The sequence below is a fragment of the Stylophora pistillata genome, chromosome 8 (genome assembly GCF_964205215.1).
Source record: "Stylophora pistillata chromosome 8, jaStyPist1.2, whole genome shotgun sequence".
Lineage (NCBI taxonomy): Eukaryota > Metazoa > Cnidaria > Anthozoa > Scleractinia > Pocilloporidae > Stylophora > Stylophora pistillata.
In genome coordinates, this window is record NC_142526.1 from 20,827,062 (window position 1) to 20,849,331 (window position 22,270).

The 22,270-nt window shown below is 41.4% G+C and overlaps 1 protein-coding gene across 4 annotated transcripts; it reads right to left on the reverse strand.

Moving 5' to 3' along the window:
- Positions 1–337: 337 nt before the first annotated feature.
- Positions 338–22,262, reverse strand: LOC111324247 (peroxisomal targeting signal 1 receptor). 4 transcript variants are annotated; one of them, XM_088731959.1, is made up of 22 exons: positions 22,043–22,262; positions 21,183–21,288; positions 19,666–19,707; positions 18,457–18,492; positions 18,104–18,227; positions 17,413–17,487; positions 8,236–8,283; positions 7,860–7,911; positions 7,547–7,582; positions 7,370–7,469; positions 6,963–7,019; positions 6,113–6,253; positions 5,824–5,882; positions 5,522–5,579; positions 5,069–5,185; positions 4,438–4,464; positions 4,022–4,092; positions 3,816–3,897; positions 2,932–2,972; positions 2,419–2,584; positions 1,643–1,933; positions 338–1,081 (listed from the first exon to the last, which is right to left on the reverse strand). In XM_088731959.1, exons 2-22 carry the CDS (start codon positions 21,276–21,278, stop codon positions 899–901), a joined length of 1,902 nt encoding a protein of 633 aa, XP_088588085.1. In that variant the 5' UTR covers positions 21,279–21,288; positions 22,043–22,262; the 3' UTR covers positions 338–898. The 4 variants fall into 4 exon arrangements, with proteins under 4 accessions (XP_088588085.1, XP_022783492.2, XP_022783493.2 ...); XM_022927757.2 differs by having other exon boundaries at positions 5,824–5,876; positions 22,043–22,261; XM_022927758.2 differs by lacking the exon at positions 6,963–7,019 and having other exon boundaries at positions 5,824–5,876; positions 22,043–22,260.
- Positions 22,263–22,270: the final 8 nt, after the last annotated feature.

Sequence of the window (22,270 nt, forward strand, 5' to 3'; positions counted from 1 at the left end):
TTGGCCCGTAAAGAGTTTTTACAGCTGACCTTTGTTAGCCGTTTGTCAGAGCACTGGTCTTGTAAGTAGCTGAATTATGCTTAGACACAAAAATCCCGAAATACATCACACATTTTCCAACTTTTTGCTGAAAACACTTCCACCTCCCTCCCGTTTTGTAGTTACAACTAACTGTAATTAAAACAAGCATTTCCAACTTTCTTTTTGTTCCCTTTTTCCTGGTTGCTTCTCCCATGAACTAAAAGTCGTCTCAACTAGAGCGCCATTTTGACTGAGTCTGCAACTGATCACACTAAATTAATCGGAGGAAATCATAAATGAACACACTATAAACTCATTTCTTTGTTGTTTTGCACAAAATTTATTTCACTTCATTTGCACAAAAAAAGCACTTGGATTTCTTGAAAAACCCCTCCTTTTCTTGTCCACACATGGCTTACATTAAAAATATCATGGATGTTAAAAGAGCCTAATAAACATACATCATATATCAATCCCTTTAAATATTGCATTGCATTGACCTCAATTGATAAAATTAGCATTTGGCACACGAGCCACTCCTTAGCAACTGTCCTCATGTAAGTTGCACTCAGGTTTCCATTCCTAGTTTAAGGTCGGCGCTTTCAAGTCGATGAAAAGTTAATAAACTTTCTTGTGAATGACGTCTTCTCATCATAAATTTTTCCATCTTCCTCAATGAGAAGCAGTTATAGCTAATGTTGCTGTGGATTTTTGCTGTTGTTGGAGGCCACTTGCACACACCACTTCGAAATATCTTTCAAATTTTACCCAAAAGTCGCCGAAGACAAAACCTTCTTGGATACAATTTTCCTCAAAGAGCAATCGAATACTGATGGCGCTCCTCCCAAAAATGACACGATTGTCACGCTTGTAAAGTTTAAACAGTAATCGCTCCATCATTGTGTGAATCCGTGTGAAATACTGCGTTAAGATGATCCAAATCACGTGTATCGACTGCTCTATGAAGGTCAGATTTACCCATAAGTGACAGAGTCATGCGCAGTGTCGACCAAATGTTGTCGGACATCGTAGAGACCGCCGCTCCTGGTCCAACTGTACCCTGGGTAAGGAGTGGTATTCGAATAGATGTAAGTTAAGGACAATCCCGCGACGCTTACACAGAATTATTCTATGAGCAGTTTTCCGCGAAGTAAGGAAATGGCATAGGTGAAACGTTTGGAGCCAAACAGAAACAAAGCACCACTTCATATTTTCATAAATTTATGGGTGCATTTACTAGTCCGGTAGTTTTTGGTGATGGCTAAATACAGAAACTACTTTGTGACAGTTCTGTGACTAAGGACGTTGTAACAGGGTTTTGGCACTTTTGGCGAGCCTGAGCTGACCTTGACTACGTATACGTCATAGGTTGACTATTTAACCAGTACCATACTCCGCTTCACTTAACAAATATTCCATCTACTGAAATACCACGCTCCGAGAGAAAATGACTTCTTAAAGCCTAACGCTGCGGCAACTAAGCTCGAGTATTTCGCACGGAAAAACTCACTAGCGGGGTTTCTTTTGTCATTAAGAGTACTTCATCCTGCAATTTAACCTAGTCCTTGCTCACCACTGACAAATGAAATCTGAGTATCTCCTTATTAGGGATAGACAATACCTTTCTCTGCATATTCAACGCAGTTAGCAGGTGATCCACCGCTTGTCTGTGAGCATTCAAGTTAATGCAGCTAATTCCCAAATTGTATCGACACCGGATAAACCCCGGGCTAAGATTCAGCGCATGTCTGTATGCATCGACTGCTTCCTCACTGCGCCCGCCGTTCGCCAACGTGGCTCCTAATCTGTTCCATAGAAGAGCATCATTTGGCAGGGCGTGCAACCCTGCTTGGAAACAATCAACCGCCTTGTCATACTCCCCAGACAAGTTAAACAAAACTCCGAGACCGACCTGTGAGGGGAGGGAAGAGGAGAAAAAATTAAAAAAAAAAACTTACAACGGCGATAAAAGTAAGTCGCGCGGTGAACAGGGTTGGGAGGAATTCTGGGAAACTAGTCCTGCTACTTTAAAAGGGTGCAATTAAGATGTTAAGTTGGAGAACCAATAAATGATATACGCGCAATCATAAGTTGGATTGGAGGGCTTGAACTAAAAAAAAAAAAAAAACTTGGCCGAGCACACAGTAGCGAGGCTTACAGGTAAACTAGTTTTTTCAACTTCTGTACATAGTTCGATCACACAAGTAAAATACTTTTCTGATGGAACTATTTAAGAAAGAAAGACCAAATGGGGCAATTTGAACCAAAGAAAAATTTTGTTCGCCTTTTAAAATTTTCTTTTACACGAAAAGTTTACTAGTGAGCTTCGAGTTGATGTACTAGACCCAAAACTTTTTTGCTCAAGTACAAACATATTGAACGGCTACCATAGCTTACCTGTACATTTGCGTCAATATCATTCACTGGAGCCCTTTGTGCAGCTGTTATATACAAGTCTCTTATCTCATTGTACATCTCCGAAGACATGATAGATGACGTCACTAACCGCGACCGCGCACCGGTCTCTGATTCCGCGGGTTCATTAGCCACTAGGTCATTGTACCTGACAATGTAATAACGTCAAACAGTTACTTCCTGCAAGTGTAAGTTACACGTAATAGAACATCACAAGCATGTTGTTTGATGCTAGATCCAGGAGAGGGCGTCCAGCCCTTTGCAAATAAACATCACCATTTCAATAATCATTATAAATTAATTTGGTTCTAACAAATGAGTTCATAATTTAAATTAGCCACCATAAACATTTTCTAAAGCTGACCTTTCGAACGTTAGCCCTTCGTCAGAGCGAACACCTTCCTCTTTAATACCCCCCCCCCCTAATGATGCAGTACCACAGCTTCTCAAGAAACCTACCCGCTTGTTTCACTATTTACAGTATATCATACTCACCGTGGGTTAGCCTTTAACCAAGCCTTTAAGGTTCGACAAGCCTGAAAAAAATATTTTTCAAAATATTTTAGAGAAAATAAATCCTCTTCAGAGAGATACGTCTTGCACCGTGCGAGTCCTCGTACACAACTCAAGAGGAGATTATCATGTCAGGCCAATCCTAAGGTAGTTAGAGCACCTTCCAATTGGGAGCAGAGAGTAATCCACGATTGTAGTGGTTTATCTTTAGAGCAATTTTAAAACTGAATGTCGAAAGAAATCTGGAATAACTTTGTCTTTGCTTTACTTTGCTTTGTGACTGGCCCAGAAAACTCGCGCCAGCCTCTGGACCAATCAGATGCAATACTAAAACCAATCACGACTTAGTCACCCGCGTTTTCCCCGCGCTTTAAGCAGTATGGTTGTTTTTAATTTAAGTTCTCAGTGGCTCTAAAAGGTAGCGTCTTTCATTCTGATCGGCCGATGTGATTACAATGGTTTTGGTTTTACGACACTCAATCGAAAAGCGCTCTATTACGCTTTGTAATTCAATTAGATGCAAACCAAAACCAGTTGTAGCTTGGTCACCAGCCTTCCCCCGCGCTTCAGAGAGTTTGTTCTCTTTCAACACAGATTTCTCACTATGATATTTTTTTGTTTTGTTTGGCTGTTGTGATTAATTTAGTTTTGGATTTAATACACTCCATTAAGATACGTTCCTAGTCATTTAAGGGAAATCTGACAGCTCATGAAATTTCAACGCCGTCCCTTGAGTTCATCAGCGCAATTTTTCAAGTCTGGTCTTTCTAGGAAAAGTTGAAGTGAAATTGTTTTCGAGAACAAACAAAAAAGATTACAACTTAAATAACACAAAACTTTCTTCTGTGAACAGGTAAGTAAGTTACCTGTGATTGCATGGATTCGTTGGTGTAACTCACTGCCAGAGCCATAAGTGCTGTCAAATTATCCGGCTGTGATTCGAGGCACCTATAAAGACAAAATATATCATTTGCACCCCTTCATTCTTCCTACTTAGTACATAAGGAATTTTCAATCGAGTGTCGAAAGTCATCAGGAATTGAACAAATCTGTTTTCACTCTTAGCGCTTACTTGTTCAAAGCAATTATGGCTGCAATATCTTGCTCGTTTTCTGCTTGACTTGTTCCCAAATACTGCCACGCCTGCAAACAAGAAGGGAAATTTTAGGAAACAGTGTTACCAAGGGACAGCTGGTACCAAACTCGATTGACGTTATTCCTGTTTGTAAAAGTCAATTCCGCATGAGTACAAAACATGCCTCGAGCAGTTCAACCAGCTTGACTTAAACTGGCACACTGATCTTTCAAGTCAGGTGTAACCTGCTTGCGTTGCTAGATGTTTAGTTGGAGTTTCAAAGCAGGGTAGACTCAGCCTCCTGTGCAAGAAACGATCGCGGGCGCAGGCTCTCCGCACAGTTCGAGTTACATTGTAACATAGGGAAGTTTTTAAATTTTAAGGAAGGAAAACATTATTTTGTATCAACTAACCTCAGCATGTTCTGGTCTCTGCTTAACCTGAAATTGCATCAGAGCAACATCAACAATTCACTTCTTTAAACGCGGTCTTTAAAGAATACCTGACAATTCTTAAGATAGTGACGCAAATAAGCTTCCTAAATGAAATCTGCAAAATTTATAAAGGACAAAAATGGTTGGTGATTTACCAGAAGTAACTGTGAAAAATCAGTGATGAATAACACACTCGCGAGTTTTCCAAAGGGCAACTGCCTAATGAGCGTCAAAAGTAGTCCGTGATCGTCTTGAGATGTAAGGTACTTCGCTCAAGGACTGCCCATGAAACTTCGTCAATTCTTCAACCGATCAGATGCACAAGTCTCACAAGTTGAGTCCCGAAAAGGTATTTTGTATAGTTGTTAGACCCGTTAACAATCAAAATCGAGAAGCAAAACCGAGATGCAGAATTGCTTTGCTCAACGCTTGGCCCAGAAAACTGACATCAACTCCTCAACCAATCAGACGAAAAGTCCCCCCTAGTCACCAGTCCCAAAGAGCTGTGTTGCGTTTGACCCGTTTATAATCAAAATCGAGTATATTGCTTGATGTTGCTGTGCGTACATACCTACAGGAAAGAAAGGAAAACAACAGAAGTAAACCATACCTCTGCTTCAAATAACAAAATGGCACTGATCAAGTCTCCTTCTTTTAGCTTTTTCAGTCCCTCCTCAAACGGGTTTGGATGATCTATTAGCGGATTATCTTCTTCAAACGTGTACTCCTGTAAAGAAGAGTAACAAAGGCTTAACATAACTTAAGATATCTCTCAGTTAATACACGCGTTGTGACTGGTCAATTTTTGCAGGTCGTACTCTACTGAGAGAAGTTTAGGTATTTTCACCCAGGCATCCCTCTTGTTATCGAGTTTGGTTCTGTTCCCCCCAGGCCTCTCTCGTGTTATTTAGTTTGGATCTGCTCACCCAGGCCTCCATCTTGTTATCGAGTTTGGGTCTGTTCACCCAGGCCTCTCTCGTGTTATCGAGTTTGGGTCTGTTGACAGAGGCCTTCCTCTTGTTATCGGTTCGCTGTTACTATCGCCAGGCTATGTAAAACTAACCTTGTTAACTGCAGCGTTACTTTCACTGTACCAGGAATGAGCGTCTTCACCATCGCGTCTGAAACAAAACCAACCGCAACACGAACAACATTATAGCTGAACAGCCACAGAATAGCTATGGTGTATTCACAGAATCTTTAAGACATTAAGACAACTACAAAATATCCCTCACTGAATCAAGCGATTTTTCTTCAAAAACCCCTCTGAAAATATTAATTAATAATCCCTTTTAGCATTTAGGATTTCTTCCCATAGATCATAAGTAAGAACCAATCAAGATGAATGACCCATCTTTACCTTACCTTATTAGGTCATCCCACTCTCCTTCCAGGCGATCCCAAAAATCCAAATTCGACTGCAAATAATCATGTTTAATAATTCAGATCATCCGGTTAATAATCAGGTTCAATCCATTTAATCAACTGTTCTCTGAGAAAACTTGCAGAGAGAGCTGAGCTAAGGCGCCTTTTGTGAAGTATTTTTTTTTCTTCATTGACGAAAGGTCTTTAAAAAGACAGAAACCTTCAAACAGTCGTTAATTCGGTCATTATGTAGTCATTCTGAAGATGGTCGTATTATGTGACTACATACCTTTTGTTCATTGGCTGCGGATGTTAACTCTTTGATCCAATCATCAGCCTCAGTTGCCCTAAATTTCTCATACTCATCGACCCACTCTCCCGCAGCCTCAGTGTCTTCATCAACTTCCCGCCCAGTCCTTGTGTCTATTACCTGAGGACGGCAAATCAAGATAAACACCGCTGATACCACCGGAGTCATCTCTAATTCCAGCCTGCGAACAAGCCTTCATTAGGAGCTCTAATCAGTATACGTTTGATTTATTCGACAGTTCTTGTCATTAAGTTGATTCCGACTAAGTAGCCCTCCATTGTCGTCCACGTTAGTTTTTGCTAGCGTCCAAGTTGCTCTTTTCTAAGAGTTTCATTGACCTGGATACGCCACAGATTGTAAGTTCGTTATTACTTCGTTTAGCTGTTTTTGGCGAGATTTTGTCGTTAGATTTTTCTATTCATTTGTTTTCAGTTCAATCACACCTTCATACACATTTCTTCGGTAAAATTTTTATCTGTGCATTCGATATTGTGGCGTAGAACCTGTGGCATTTATCTACAAGGGCTAAGGTTAAGTTGCTAGGGTGACCCCTAGATAGATACCATCACGTCATCTACCCTCCAACACTTCCATCAGCTTAGAGTAAGAGCATCCCGAAAATTAGAGCTATAGAAAATGCGAGACATGAAGCGAGGAGAAGTTTTAGGCTGAACTCAAAATATACTGTATATCATTTTCTTTTTATCCCAAATAATGGAACAATCCTTATTTCAAGTAAAATTACCAGTCCTTAGTGAGATGATTATAAAAATGGAAAAATATCGCTATTTTAAAAAATTTGGAATAAAAAAAGATTTTTTCAACATGCCTGGTTATTTTCAATTGTATATTCACCATCTCTTAGTTTCTTTACAAACTTCATAAACTGGAAAGGAGAAAAAAAATAATTAACTAATAGGAATTTTCAAGAAAGCAGGGAGTTCAACATAAAAATTCTCCTTACTATTGATACTGAATTAATATCTAATATCAATATTAATATTAATAATTAATATTTTAATATTTAATAATTTAAAAATTAGAGGAATTCATGTGGTTAGTCCAAGGTCAAAAGTCTATTAAGTAACTAAATTATACGAAGTTTTCCTTTGCAGTTTTGGTAAAATTGATAGTATTGAGAAAATTTCTACTTTTGCAGTAATTTGACTCAGGAAAGACTTCTCTACAGCTACAGTACTTCAAAATTATTGAAACTGATAAAGAGCTGGTAATTACTTTTGAGTTTGCAAACTTTGGATCCTCAGCATTTTCAAGCAGCTCCCCAGCCGTCTTGGAAAGTTCAGCATTTTCACCTTCTTGCTTATATTCATTTACCCTTAAAAAACAAATATGATCAAAATATGTGATCTTTTGAATGTTTCATTTAAAAGACCAAATAAATTACACACTAACCATGCTGCATCATCCAGGCCCTCGTGTCCCATATCCCTATTAAAAAAAAATGAAATGATAGACCACTTTCATAAATGGCTGCCAGATTAATGTTTTGTTTAAATTTAAATTAGCCTTTCTGGCCTCGTTCTCGACTAAAAAATTCAAAAGAATGCATTATCTCAAGCGAGGCCAGAAAGGCTAATTTAAATTTAAACAAAAGAATATTAATGTGGCAGCCATTTATGAAAGTGGTCAATACTTCATACATTTGAAACCATAATGAAAAATTAAGTTTTAGAAATCCATAATGTGTAAACATTAAGTCTCTCACCTAACATGCTCCAGGTATTCATCTGCCCATTTAGTTGGAAAATCATGGAGACCTGTCCCATCAGAAAATATCCAATTAGTCTTAGGGTTAGGGTTACCTCCCAGAAATAATCAACACGTAATTTCTTCCTGTAATATCCATACATTTTCTGGAAAATACGTAATGAGAATACTCAAACTCATCAGGTAGGAGTTGTAATATTGATCTAACACCAGATTCTTATAACTAATTCCTAAGGAAATGTGCAGCAGCTAGAGGGGAGAATTTTACATTCAGATCTTGGGAGTGAAAGGGTTATAATGTAAGTGATGTCATTACCTTATGATCAGTATGTTCCAAGTATGTCTATGAGCTAAAAAAACTAAAGGTAAAGTACCTGCTCTTGGCTGAAATCTTTCTTCATGTACATATTCTTTTGACCACTCTGAAAACAAAACACATAATTATGAAAGACTTTTGATTAGAAGCAACCCTCTTGTTAAGGAGACTTTATCAACACTTGAATCGTGAGTGGGGTCCATATATGATTTAAGGTTTGACCCATAGCAATGATAGTAGTAGTGGCAATAATAGTAGTAGTGGCAATGATAGCAGTAGTGGCAATGATAACAGTACTGGCAATGATAGGAGTAGTGGCAATGATGGGAGTAGTGGCAATGATGGGAGTAGTGGCAATGATGGGAGTAGTGGCAATGATGGGAGTAGTGACAATAATCGTAGTAGTGGCAATGATAGCAGTAGTGGCAATGATAGGAGTAGTGGCAATGATGGGAATAGTGGCAATGATGGAAGTAGTGGAGATGATGAAAGGAGTGGCAATGATAGCAGTAGTGGCAATGATAGCAGTAGTGGCAATGATAGCAGTAGTGGCAATGATGGGAGTAGTGGCAATGATGGGAGTAGTGGCAATGATGGGAGTAGTGGCAATGATAGCAGTAGTGGCAATGATAGCAGTAGTGGCAATGATAGCAGTAGTGGCAATGATAGCAGTAGTGGCAATGATAGCAGTAGTGGCAATGATAGCAGTAGTGGCAATGATAGCAGTAGTGGCAATGATAGCAGTAGTGGCAATGATAGCAGTAGTGGCAATGATAGCAGTAGTGGCAATGATAGCAGTAGTGGCAATGATGGGAGTAGTGGCAATGATGGGAGTAGTGGCAATGATAGCAGTAGTGGCAATGATAGCAGTAGTGGCAATAATAGGAGTAGTGGCAATGATAGTAGTAGTGGCAATGATGGGAGTAGTGGCAATGATGGAAGTAGTGGAGATGATGGAAGTAGTGGCAATGATAGTAGTAGTGGCAATGATGGAAGTAGTGTAGATGATGGAAGTAGTGGCAATGATGGGAGTAGTGGCAATGATAACAGTACTGGCAATGATAGGAGTAGTGGCAATGATAGGAGTAGTGGCAATGATAGGAGTAGTGGCAATGATAGTAGTAGTGGCAATGATGGGAGTAGTGGCAATGATGGGAGTAGTGGCAATGATGGGAGTAGTGGCAATGATGGGAGTAGTGGAGATGATGGAAGTAGTGGCAATGATAGTAGTAGTGGCAATGATGGAAGTAGTGGAGATGATGGAAGTAGTGGCAATGATAGTAGTAGTGGCAATGATGGAAGTAGTGGAGATGATGGAAGTAGTGGCAATGATAGTAGTAGTGGCAATGATGGGAGTAGTGGCAATGATGGGAGTAGTGGCAATGATGGGAGTAGTGGAGATGATGGAAGTAGTGGCAATGATAGTAGTAGTGGCAATGATGGAAGTAGTGGACATGATGGAAGTAGTGGCAATGATAGTAGTAGTGGCAATGATGGAAGTAGTGGAGATGATGGAAGTAGTGGCAATGATGGGAGTAGTGGCAATGATAACAGTACTGGCAATGATAGGAGTAGTGGCAATGATAGGAGTAGTGGCAATGATAGGAGTAGTGGCAATGATGGGAGTAGTGGCAATGATGGGAGTAGTGGCAATGATGGGAGTAGTGGCAATGATGGGAATAGTGGCAATGATGGGAGTAGTGGCAATGATGGGAGTAGTGGCAATGATGGGAGTAGTGGCAATGATGGGAGTAGTGGCAATGATAGTAGTAGTGGCAATGATCGTAGCAGTGGCAATGATCGTAGCAGTGGCAATGATGGGAGTAGTGGCAATGATGGAAGTAGTGGCAATGATGGGAGTAGTGGCAATGATAACAGTACTGGCAATGATAGGAGTAGTGGCAATGATAAGAGTAGTGGCAATGATAGTAGTAGTGGCAATGATGGGAGTAGTGGCAATGATGGGAATAGTGGCAATGATGGGAGTAGTGGCAATGATGGGAATAGTGGCAATGATGGGAGTAGTGGCAATGATGGGAGTAGTGGCAATAATGGGAGTAGTGGCAATGATGGGAGTAGTGGCAATGATAGTAGTAGTGGCAATGATCGTAGCAGTGGCAATGATCGTAGCAGTGGCAATGATGGGAGTAGTGGCAATGATGGGAGTAGTGGCAATGATGGAAGTAGTGGCAATGATGGGAGTAGTGGCAATGATAGTAGTAGTGGCAATGATCGTAGTAGTGGCAATGATGATAGTAGTGGCAATGATGGGAGTAGTGGCAATAATGGGAGTAGTGGCAATGATGGGAGTAGTGACAATCGTAGTAGTGGCAATGATGGAAGTAGTGGAAATGATGGGAGTAGTGGCAATGATGGGAGTAGTGGCAATGATGGGAGTAGTGGCAATGAGAGTAGTAGTGGCAATGATTGTAGTAGTGGCAATGATGGGAGTAGTGGCAATGATAGCAGTAATGACAATGATGGGAGTAGTGGCAACGATAGCCGTAGTGGCAATAATGGAAGTAGTGGCAATGATGGGAGTAGTGGCAATGATAGCAGTAGTGGCAATGATAGCAGTAGTGGCAATGATAGGAGTAGTGGCAATGATGGGAGCAGTGGCAATGATGGGAGTAGTGGCAATGATAGTAGTGGTAGCAATGATCATAGTGGTGGCAATGATGGGAGTAGTGGCAATGATGGCAGTACTGGCAATGATAGCAGTAGTGGCAATGATGGGAGTAGTGGCAATGAGAGCAGTAGTGGCAATGATGGGAGTAGTGCCAATGATGGGAGTACTGGCAATGATAGCAGTAGTGGCAATGATGGGAGTTGTGGCAATGATGGCAGTAGTGGCAATGATGGGAGTAGTGGCAATGATGGGAGTAGTGGCAATGATAGCAGTAGTGGCAATGATAGCAGTAGTGGCAATGATGGGAGTAGTGGCAATGATGGGAGTAGTAGCAATGATGAGAGTAGTGGCAATGATGGGAGTAGTGGCAATGATGAGAGTGGTGGCAATGATAGCAGTAGTGGCAATGATGGGAGTAGTGGCAATGATGCGAGTAGTGGCAATGATAGCAGTAGTGGCAATGACGGGAATAGTGGCAATGATGGGAGTAGTGGCAATGATAGCAGTAGTGGCAATGATGGGAATAGTGGCAATGATGGGAGTAGTGGCAATGATAGCAGTAGTGGCAATGATGGGAGTAGTGGCAATGATGGGAGTAGTGGCAATGATAGCAGTAGTGGCAATGATGGCAGTAGTGGCAATGATGGCAGTAGTGGCAATGATGGGAGTAGTGGCAATGATGGGAGTAGTCGCAATAATGGGAGTAGCGGCAATGATAGTAGTAGCGGCAATGATAGCAGTAGAGGCAATGATAGCAGTAGTGGCAATGATAGCAGTAGTGGCAATGATAGGAGTAGTGGCAATGATGGGAGTAGTGGCAATGATGGCAGTAGTGGCAATGATTGGAGTAGTGGCAATGATAGCAGTAATGACAATGATGGGAGTAGTGGCAACGATAGCCGTAGTGGCAATAATGGAAGTAGTGGCAATGATGGGAGTAGTGGCAATGATAGCAGTAGTGGCAATGATAGCAGTAGTGGCAATGATGGGAGTAGTGGCAATGATGGGAGCAGTGGCAATGATGGGAGTAGTGGTAGCAATGATCATAGTGGTGGCAATGATGGGAGTAGTGGCAATGATGGCAGTACTGGCAATGATAGCAGTACTGGCAATGATGGGAGTAGTGGCAATGATAGCAGTAGTGGCAATGATGGGAGTAGTGGGAATGAGAGCAGTAGTGGCAATGATGGGAGTAGTGCCAATGATGGGAGTACTGGCAATGATAGCAGTAGTGGCAATGATGGGAGTTGTGGCAATGATAGCAGTAGTGGCAATGATGGGAGTAGTGGCAATGATGGGAGTAGTGGCAATGATAGCAGTAGTGGCAATGATAGCAGTAGTGGCAATGATGGGAGTAGTGGCAATGATGGGAGTAGTAGCAATGATGGGAGTAGTGGCAATGATGGGAGTAGTGGCAATGATGGGAGTAGTGGCAATGATAGCAGTAGTGGCAATGATGGGAGTAGTGGCAATGATGCGAGTAGTGGCAATGATAGCAGTAGTGGCAATGACGGGAATAGTTGCAATGATGGGAGTAGTGGGAATGATAGCAGTAGTGGCAATGATGGGAATAGTGGCAATGATGGGAGTAGTGGCAATGATAGCAGTAGTGGCAATGATGGGAGTACTGGCAATGATGGGAGTAGTGGCAACGATAGCAGTAGTGGCAATGATGGCAGTAGTGGCAATGATGGCAGTAGTGGCAATGATGGGAGTAGTGGCAATGATGGGAGTAGTGGCAATGATGGGAGTAGCGGCAATGATGGTAGTAGCGGCAATGATGGCAGTAGCGGCAATGATGGCAGTAGTGGCAATGATAGCAGTAGTGGCAATGATAGGAGTAGTGGCAATGATGGCAGTAGTGGCAATGATGGCAGTAGTGGCAATGATTGGAGTAGTGGCAATGATAGCAGTAGTGGCAATGATGGGAGTAAGGGCAATGATAGCAGTAGTGGCAATGATGGGAGTAGTGGCAATGATAGCAGTAGTGGCAATGATGGGAGTAGTGGCAATGATAGCAGTAGTGGCAATGATAGCAGTAGTGGCAATGATGGGAGTAGTGGCAATGATGGAAGTAGTGGCAATGATAGCAGTAGTGGCAATGATAGCAGTAGTGGCAATGATAGGAGTAGTGGCAATGATGGGAGTAGTGGCAATGATAGCAGTAGTGGCAATGATGGGAGTAGTGGCAATGATAGCAGTAGTGGCAATGATAGCAGTAGTGGCAATGATGGGAGTAGTGGCAATGATGGGAGTAGTGGCAATGATAGCAGTAGTGGCAATAACAGCAGTAGTGGCAATGATGGGAGTAGTGGCAATGATGGGAGTAGTGGCAATGATGGGAGTAGTGGCAATGATAGCAGTAGTGGCAATGATGGGAGTAGTGGCAATGATAGCAGTAGTGGCAATGATGGGAGTAGTGGCAATGATAGGAGTAGTGGCAATGATGGGAGTAGTGGCAATGATAGCAGTAGTGGCAATGATAGGAGTAGTGGCAATGATGGGAGTAGTGGCAATGATGGGAGTAGTGGCAATGATAGCAGTAGTGGCAATGATGGGAGTAGTGGCAATGATAGCAGTAGTGGCAATGATAGCAGTAGTGGCAATGATGGGAGTAGTCGCAATGATAGCAGTAGTGGCAATGATACCAGTAGTGGCAATGATGGGAGTAGTGGCAATGATGGGAGTAGTGGCAATGATAGCAGTAGTGGCAATGATGGGAGTAGTGGCAATGATAGCAGTAGTGGCAATGATGGGAGTAGTGGCAATGATAGCAGTAGTGGCAATGATAGCAGTAGTGGGAATGATGGGAGTAGTGGCAATGATGGGAGTAGTGGCAATGATGAGAGTAGTGGCAATGATGGGAGTAGTGGCAATGATAGCAGTAGTGGCAATGATGGGAGTAGTGGCAATGATGGGAGTAGTGGCAATGAGAGTAGTAGTGGCAATGATAGTAGTAGCCACAATGATAGTAGTAGTGGCAATGATAGCAGTAGTGGCAATGATAACAGCACTGGCAATGATAGGAGTAGTGGCAATGATAGGAGTAGTGGCAATGATAGGAGTAGTGGCAATGATAGCAGTAGTGGCAATAATGGGAGTAGTGGCAATGATGGGAGTAGTGGCAATGATGGGAGTAGTGGCAATGATGAGAGTAGTGGCAATGATGGGAGTAGTGGCAATGATGGGAGTAGTGGCAATGATGGGAGTAGTGGCAATGATGGGAGTAGTGGCAATGATGGGAGTAGTGGCAATGATAGCAGTAGTGGCAATGATAGCAGTAGTGGCAATGATGGGAGTAGTGGCAATGATGGGAGTAGTGGCAATGATAGCAGCAGTGGCAATGACGGGAGTAGTGGCAATGATGGGAGTAGTGGCAATGACGGGAGTAGTCGCAATGATAGCAGTAGTGGCAATGATGGGAGTAGTGGCAATGATAGGAGTAGTGGCAATGATAGGAGTAGTGGCAATGATAGGAGTAGTGGCAATGATAGGAGTAGTGGCAATGATAGGAGTAGTGTCAATGATAGGAGTAGTGGCAATGATGGGAGTAGTGGCAATGATGGGAGTAGTGGCAATGATAGCAGTAGTGGCAATGATGGGAGTAGTGGCAATGATAGCAGTAGTGGCAATGATAGGAGTAGTGGCAATGATGGGAGTAGTCGCAATGATAGCAGTAGTGGCAATGATACCAGTAGTGGCAATGATGGGAGTAGTGGCAATGATGGGAGTAGTGGCAATGATAGCAGTAGTGGCAATGATGGGAGTAGTGGCAATGATAGCAGTAGTGGCAATGATGGGAGTAGTGGCAATGATAGCAGTAGTGGCAATGATAGCAGTAGTGGCAATGATGGGAGTAGTGGCAATGATGGGAGTAGTGGCAATGATAGCAGTAGTGGCAATGATAGCAGTAGTGGCAATGATAGGAGTAGTGGCAATGATGGGAGTAGTGGCAATGATAGCAGTAGTGGCAATGATGGGAGTAGTGGCAATGATAGCAGTAGTGGCAATGATAGCAGTAGTGGCAATGATGGGAGTAGTGGCAATGATGGGAGTAGTGGCAATGATAGCAGTAGTGGCAATGATAGCAGTAGTGGCAATGATGGGAGTAGTGGCAATGATGGGAGTAGTGGCAATGATGGGAGTAGTGGCAATGATAGCAGTAGTGGCAATGATGGGAGTAGTGGCAATGATAGCAGTAGTGGCAATGATGGGAGTAGTGGCAATGATAGGAGTAGTGGCAATGATAGGAGTAGTGGCAATGATAGCAGTAGTGGCAATGATAGGAGTAGTGGCAATGATGGGAGTAGTGGCAATGATAGCAGTAGTGGCAATGATGGGAGTAGTGGCAATGATAGCAGTAGTGGCAATGATAGCAGTAGTGGCAATGATGGGAGTAGTCGCAATGATAGCAGTAGTGGCAATGATACCAGTAGTGGCAATGATGGGAGTAGTGGCAATGATGGGAGTAGTGGCAATGATAGCAGTAGTGGCAATGATGGGAGTAGTGGCAATGATAGCAGTAGTGGCAATGATGGGAGTAGTGGCAATGATAGCAGTAGTGGCAATGATAGCAGTAGTGGCAATGATGGGAGTAGTGGCAATGATGGGAGTAGTGGCAATGATAGCAGTAGTGGCAATGACGGGAGTAGTGGCAATGATGGGAGTAGTGGCAATGACGGGAGTAGTGGCAATGATAGCAGTAGTGGCAATGATGGGAGTAGTGGCAATGATAGCAGTAGTGGCAATGATGGGAATAGTGGCAATGACGGGAGTAGTGGCAATGATAGTAGTAGTGGCAATGATAGCAGTAGTGGCAATGATAGGAGTAGTGGCAATGATGGGAGTAGTGGCAATGATGGGAGTAGTGGCAATGATAGCAGTAGTGGCAATGATGGGAGTAGTGGCAATGATAGCAGTAGTGGCAATGATGGGAGTAGTGGCAATGATAGCAGTAGTGGCAATGATAGCAGTAGTGGCAATGATGGGAGTAGTGGCAATGATGGGAGTAGTGGCAATGATAGCAGTAGTGGCAATGACGGGAGTAGTGGCAATGATGGGAGTAGTGGCAATGACGGGAGTAGTGGCAATGATAGCAGTAGTGGCAATGATGGGAGTAGTGGCAATGATAGCAGTAGTGGCAATGATGGGAATAGTGGCAATGACGGGAGTAGTGGCAATGATAGTAGTAGTGGCAATGATAGCAGTAGTGGCAATGATAGGAGTAGTGGCAATGATGGGAGTAGTGGCAATGATGGGAGTAGTGGCAATGATAGCAGTAGTGGCAATGATGGGAGTAGTGGCAATGATAGCAGTAGTGGCAATGATAGCAGTAGTGGCAATGATGGCAGTAGTGGCAATGATGGCAGTAGTGGCAATGATGGCAGTAGTGGCAATGATGGGAGTAGTGGCAATGATGGGAGTAGTGGCAATGATGGGAGTAGTGGCAATGATGGGAGTAGTGGCAATGATGGGAGTAGTGGCAATGATGGGAGTAGTGGCAATGATGGGAGTAGTGGCAATGATAGCAGTAGTGGCAATGATGGGAGTAGTGGCAATGATAGTAGTAGTGGCAATGATAGTAGTAGCCACAATGATAGCAGTAGTGGCAATGATAGTAGTAGTGGCAATGATAGGAGTAGTGGCAATGATAGCAGTAGTGGCAATGATGGGAGTAGTGGCAATGATAGTAGTAGTGGCAATGATAGTAGTAGCCACAATGATAGCAGTAGTGGCAATGATAGTAGTAGTGGCAATGATAGTAGTAGTGGCAATGATAGGAGTAGTGGCAATGATAGGAGTAGTGGCAATGATGGGAGTAGTGGCAATGATAGTAGTAGTGGCAATGATTGTAGTAGTGGCAATGATGAGAGTAGTGGCAATGATGGGAATAGTGGCAATGATAGTAGTAGTGGCAATGATCGTAGTAGTGGCAATGATGAGAGTAGTGGCAATGATGGGAGTAGTGGCAATGATAGCAGTAGTGGCAATGATGGGAGTAGTGGCAATGATGGGAGTGGTGGCAGTGATGGTATTAGTGGCAATGGTGGTAGTGGTAGCAGTGGTGATAGTGGTGGTGGTGGTGGTAGTAGTAGTAGCAATGGTGGTAGTAGTAGCAATGGTGGTAGTAGTAGCAATGGTGGTAGTAGTAGCAATGGTGGTAGTAGTAGCAATGGTGGTAATAGTAGCAATGGTGGTGGTAGTGGTAGTGGTAGTGGTACTAGTAGTTCTTTATTTAATGTGGCACCACTACAAGCTACTTTCCAGGAAGCCCACAACAAAATATTCAATAAAAAATTACAACCTTCATTTAAGTAAGGTCACCAGAACAAAGAAATGATCACCAACTAATTAAAAGAAGCTCTTGATGGTGAAACAAATTCTCCTCGTTAGCACTTTCAAATTGTATAGAAAACAGTAAGGAGATTATGCATACTGATTTTAAGGCATAAAGGGCTGAGAGAATACCACATCTCTTATTTTCATGATCATGTCTTCTTCATCTTCACAAAAGATGTAAACGTAACCTGGTAATGATGATTTTCACTTCAGGAGGTAAATATAGCACTAACTGCATTCATTAACATCACATCTAAATTTGAGTACCTTCTGCTCGTTGCACCTCAGAAGACATGTATTCAGCAGCCCATTCACTTGATGCCAGATCAGCGATGCCTGGAGCTAAGTAACAGAAATCAAAATTCAATACAGGCAATGACAACAGCCTATCATGAACTTGGCCATAAGTGATTGGACTCAGGTCACAGCAATAGAAGGCATACATTCTCATCACTGCAGAGTTCCTCCTTCCCAAATCAATAGTAATATGGTTAAATATTATAATATTAATAATAATAATATTCATAAAGGTAAAGTCTGTTTACGAGCCTAGTGGCCCATTAGGCTGGTGCTTAAACTCAGGTTTCTGTAGCATGAAGTGACTAGGAGTATTTCTACTCCCCCCTGGATGGGATGCTAGTCCATCGCAGGGTTACCCCCCTGCATTAAATCTGCCGGTACCCATTTATACACCTGGGTGAAGAGAGGCACTGTGAGAGTAAAGCGTCTTGCCTAAGCACACAACAAAATGTCCTGGCCAGGGCTCGAACCTCGACCACTTGATCAGGAGTCGAGCGCACCAACCATGAGGCCACCGCGCCTCCACAATAATATTAATAATAGTAATATTAATAATAATAATATCATAGCAAGAGGTCTTCAAGTACCAATCAGGATAAAATCTACACCTTGTAATGAAACATATATTTTGCAAATCAGATGATAGTTTCACACCCACCTCTAACTGGGGTATGATGTTGGTTTTGCTGTTCAATTTCTTTCATTTCATGAAGCAAATCACCCATACGAAAGGACTGGGGAGGAGCATGCGTTCGTGGATCACGAAGAAATTCTGACACCAACTAAAACAGGAATAGATAAGCTCAATGAATTTACTAACCATTCAATTAGTGTATTTAATTCAAATAAAAATTCCTTAACATTTACAACTTGCTTTTTCGCTTATTAGCCAACATTTCTCACAGGATAGCTGATCACACAAATTACTCATTCAACTTTCTTTGATTATTTTAAGTTAAGGAGAAAAAAAAAATTAAAGTACTTTGTAAACCAAAGGTTAAAGACAAATACCTGGTCTTCTTGAGCCTCATGAAAAGCTCTTTCACCCTGTCAAGTTAAAAAATACTGTTACTACAGTACCCCTGAAGCAACTCAGCTTAGCTAGCCCACTAAAAGGAAAGACAAAGGAAACTCCCCCTTCCACAAAAGGAAAGATATGTTTTGTAATGTGGAATATAAAATAAGGAGGTAAACAATTTGCACTTCTAATCTTAGAACTTTCTACAAGGCCTTGGCAGCATGTGCCCTAGTTTTGTTAAGGGAGGGTCAGTATTATCTATTTATTAATCATAAGCACATGCTTTTTAGCAATAGCTCTCACTTATTGAATTAACAGGCAATGACACACTCCATCCTGTATTTAACAATTATTCGCTGAAGGCGAGGTGAATATCGTCGCATAATTATTCGACAATATTCACCGAACCTGAGGGCAAGTAATTTTTTTTTAGTGTAATTTCAGAGCTGAACAACAGAGAAATTTCTAAAATCATAACAGTTTTAGTAACATTTATTAACATTTTATTTTAACATTTTATATAAACCATGTGGAGTGGTTTATATAGCGTCATATAAGGAACTGCTCGACCAATCAGATTGCTGAAAACTCTTTGCTCAGTTCTGATATTGTACTATTATTATATGGCTGTGTCTCACAAGGACTAGGAACTACCGAATTCATGAATTTGATTGGCTGAAATCAATATTGAAAGCGGTCTAGATTTTCCCATCTAGACCAGCATCTAGACCGGCATCTAGACTGGTCTACAAAAAAAAGGTACAAAGAATGTAAAAAATTGGCATAAAAGACACAGCCATATAATAAACATCTTATTAACCGAGCTAGGTCGGTCTGTATGGGAGAATCTTGACCTCAGTCGTTGGTACAGACCTCACTGCGTTCGGTCAGTACTGGCGACCTCGGTCAAGATTCTCCCATACAGACCTCCCGCTTGGTTAATAAGAACTAAATATTTATTTTAACCCTTTGAGCCGTGAGAGTTACTTGCATCTAATTTCCAGTTACTGTATCATTACTAAATCACACATTATGTTCAGAAGATTAAAGGAAATGATAACCAATTTCAGAAGCTCTCCACTGTTTGACAAATTCTCCCTGTTAGCACCTTTGGAATTATTAGAAAACAATAAGGAGAATATGCATACTGAAGTCTGGGTGTCAATTAAAGGTTAAGACTTCTGTGAAAAACATTATCGTACCAATTCTCTGGGAGGTCCAAACCTGTCTTGCACAAGACCCTCCTGTTAACAAGAATACAACAAAAAATATGTTTTATGAGTCACCTAATATATATATAAATTACAATCATTAGCAGTAAAATTGAAATAATAAATTTCACAGAAACAACTAAGATCATATATTCATGCAATGAGTACAACATGGGTTGTAAACATTTAAATACCTTGAAAATTATTAAAAAATTACAACATAACTGGCAGATTTGTAATTGATGAGTGCCAACAGTTACAGCTCCAAATGACTGAGGGGTGTCAACTGTTACACTTCTAAAGATCCTGTCAACACTCTTCCCTTCTGATTGCTACACATTTCCAGGTAAATTGGACATGGGAACTTGGTGTTCAGAGATGTTACACATCAATCACTTCCGGGAGTTATTAAACCCTTCGAAATGACTAATAATATAATAAAATAACAATAATAATAATTTTATCCATTTCTATAGCGCACTTACCACAGGGCTGTGCTCTAGCAGCGTCCAGTGGCCCCTGGCGCCTTACTTTTGCCCTTGGGCAACTCAGGAATCTTAGGTTTTTCATATGAAGCATATGCTGGGCACCCTGGATTTCACACTTTCAGAGCACTGGGCTCCCTTCAATTTTTCTTAGAGCACAGCCTTGTACCATGTAATGATCTAATGTGCTTTACAACACTGTGTGGGGGACTTTTCCAAACTGCCAGTGGCAGTTAACAATCAACAAAGGAGAAATTTTACAGATGCCCCCTCCCCCTAATTCCCAGTAAACAGGCCAGACCACCTCACAGTAATCTCATGATGTGGGTTCTTTAACGTCCTCCGACTAACATTGAATTGACCCTTTACACTCTAATATCAGTAAGCATATTCTCCATACTGTTCTCAAGTATGTATATTCTCCATACTGTTCTCAAGGAGAACTTGTCTAACAACCAAGAACTTCCTCAGTTGCTGATCACTTTCTATGTTCTTGTTACCTTAATGTTTGATTTGGGGCTGATATTGTACGGAGAAATTACATGCTTGTCACTCTTACCTAGGTGTCACAGGGTTAACAATGAATGAAACATTGAGGTCATAAGCATAACTTATAAGGGAAATGATCAAGAACTTAAGAAGCTCTTGATTGTTGAAGAAATTATCTTTGCCAGTATCATAAGAAATGTATAAGAACAGGGGTTTCATTAATGTTTTCAGCAGGAGGGCAACTGGTTTTCACAGGCGGGCAAAACTTTTTGAACGAAACTTCTTTATAAGATAAACTTTTGTACAGATTGTTAAACCAGATGGGCAAAACCATTGTCACAACCAGCCAATTTGCCTGGTGCCTGGCCTTCAATGAAACCCCTGACAGAAAACAGAAAGTCAATATGCATAAAACTGTTGCACGTGGGATGTAAAAGGCTAACGGGTAAAAAAAAAATACAATATGTTATACCAAGTCCGCAGTTCAAACAAGTGAACAAAATTAGGTAACCATGAGCTGTCAGTCATACTAACCTGGTGAAATGACTGATCTTGTGTAAAGTGAGTCACCAGTTTCATCAAAGGATTAGCACTCCCACATTCTCCCTCCACTAAATCACGCATTGCCATTTTCAAATCTCTGTTACCAAAAAAAGTATAATGTTAGCAAATAATTTGAGGAAAATCATACTATAGGCTTAGTTCACACAGTACAGTTATGACATTTCAATAGTTTTATGTACTAAAAAAAAACACTATTTAAAGAAAGGATCAGAAGTAATCCCAAAACACGCCTTTAAAAAAGTGGCAAATTTTTTTATTCCTAAAAATATGCCAATCTGAATCAGATACAATTTTTTTTCTCCAGACAAATGAGGAATCATTCCAACACATAAAATAGAAGTGGAACAGAGGAGATGGCAGTATAACATTTCTTGAATGATTCAGCAATATATACATTATTTTTCTAACATACAAATATTTCATTTGTACATTGCCAGTGCAGGAATAAATCTCAATACAACTCAGAACCATATAAACTTCTGGTAGCCTTGTATATGATCTGATTTTTACCAACGGTATTCTTAAAGAAAACAATGTCAAAAGAATTAAATGTTAAAATACTTTAAATGTTAATAATAATGTTATAAAACTTGACTACTCGCTGTTATGCGTTACAGCGAAACTCTTTGATTCATTATATACAGGATCTAAGATGCTCGAAATTCCTCGCTTTTCAAACACTTTTAAAGTGCACCGACTAGTTGGACATCGGTGGTCATGTATTCTAGCATTCTGTAGTTTCTCCCGGTAATAATGGTTCCATTGACCGGCTTTCACCTAACGGACACGTACTGTCCCAAACATGATCAGCTGTCTTGACGTCACTTTACCTTTGATGTAGCAATTTTTCAATTTTCTAAACACGTATTCACCAGTAGGTCCTTAAAACCTAGAGGAACAATCTTCCCAAACCGTGTTAGCATTTAGGCAGTCTCAAATTAAATGAACTTAGGAAAGTTCGCCATTCCGTGCTAGCCATAGCATCGTGCAGATTTGCATGTTCGTCTGCATGTTCTTAGGACAATGCCATTTTACATGACGAATCAGCATCGATATTG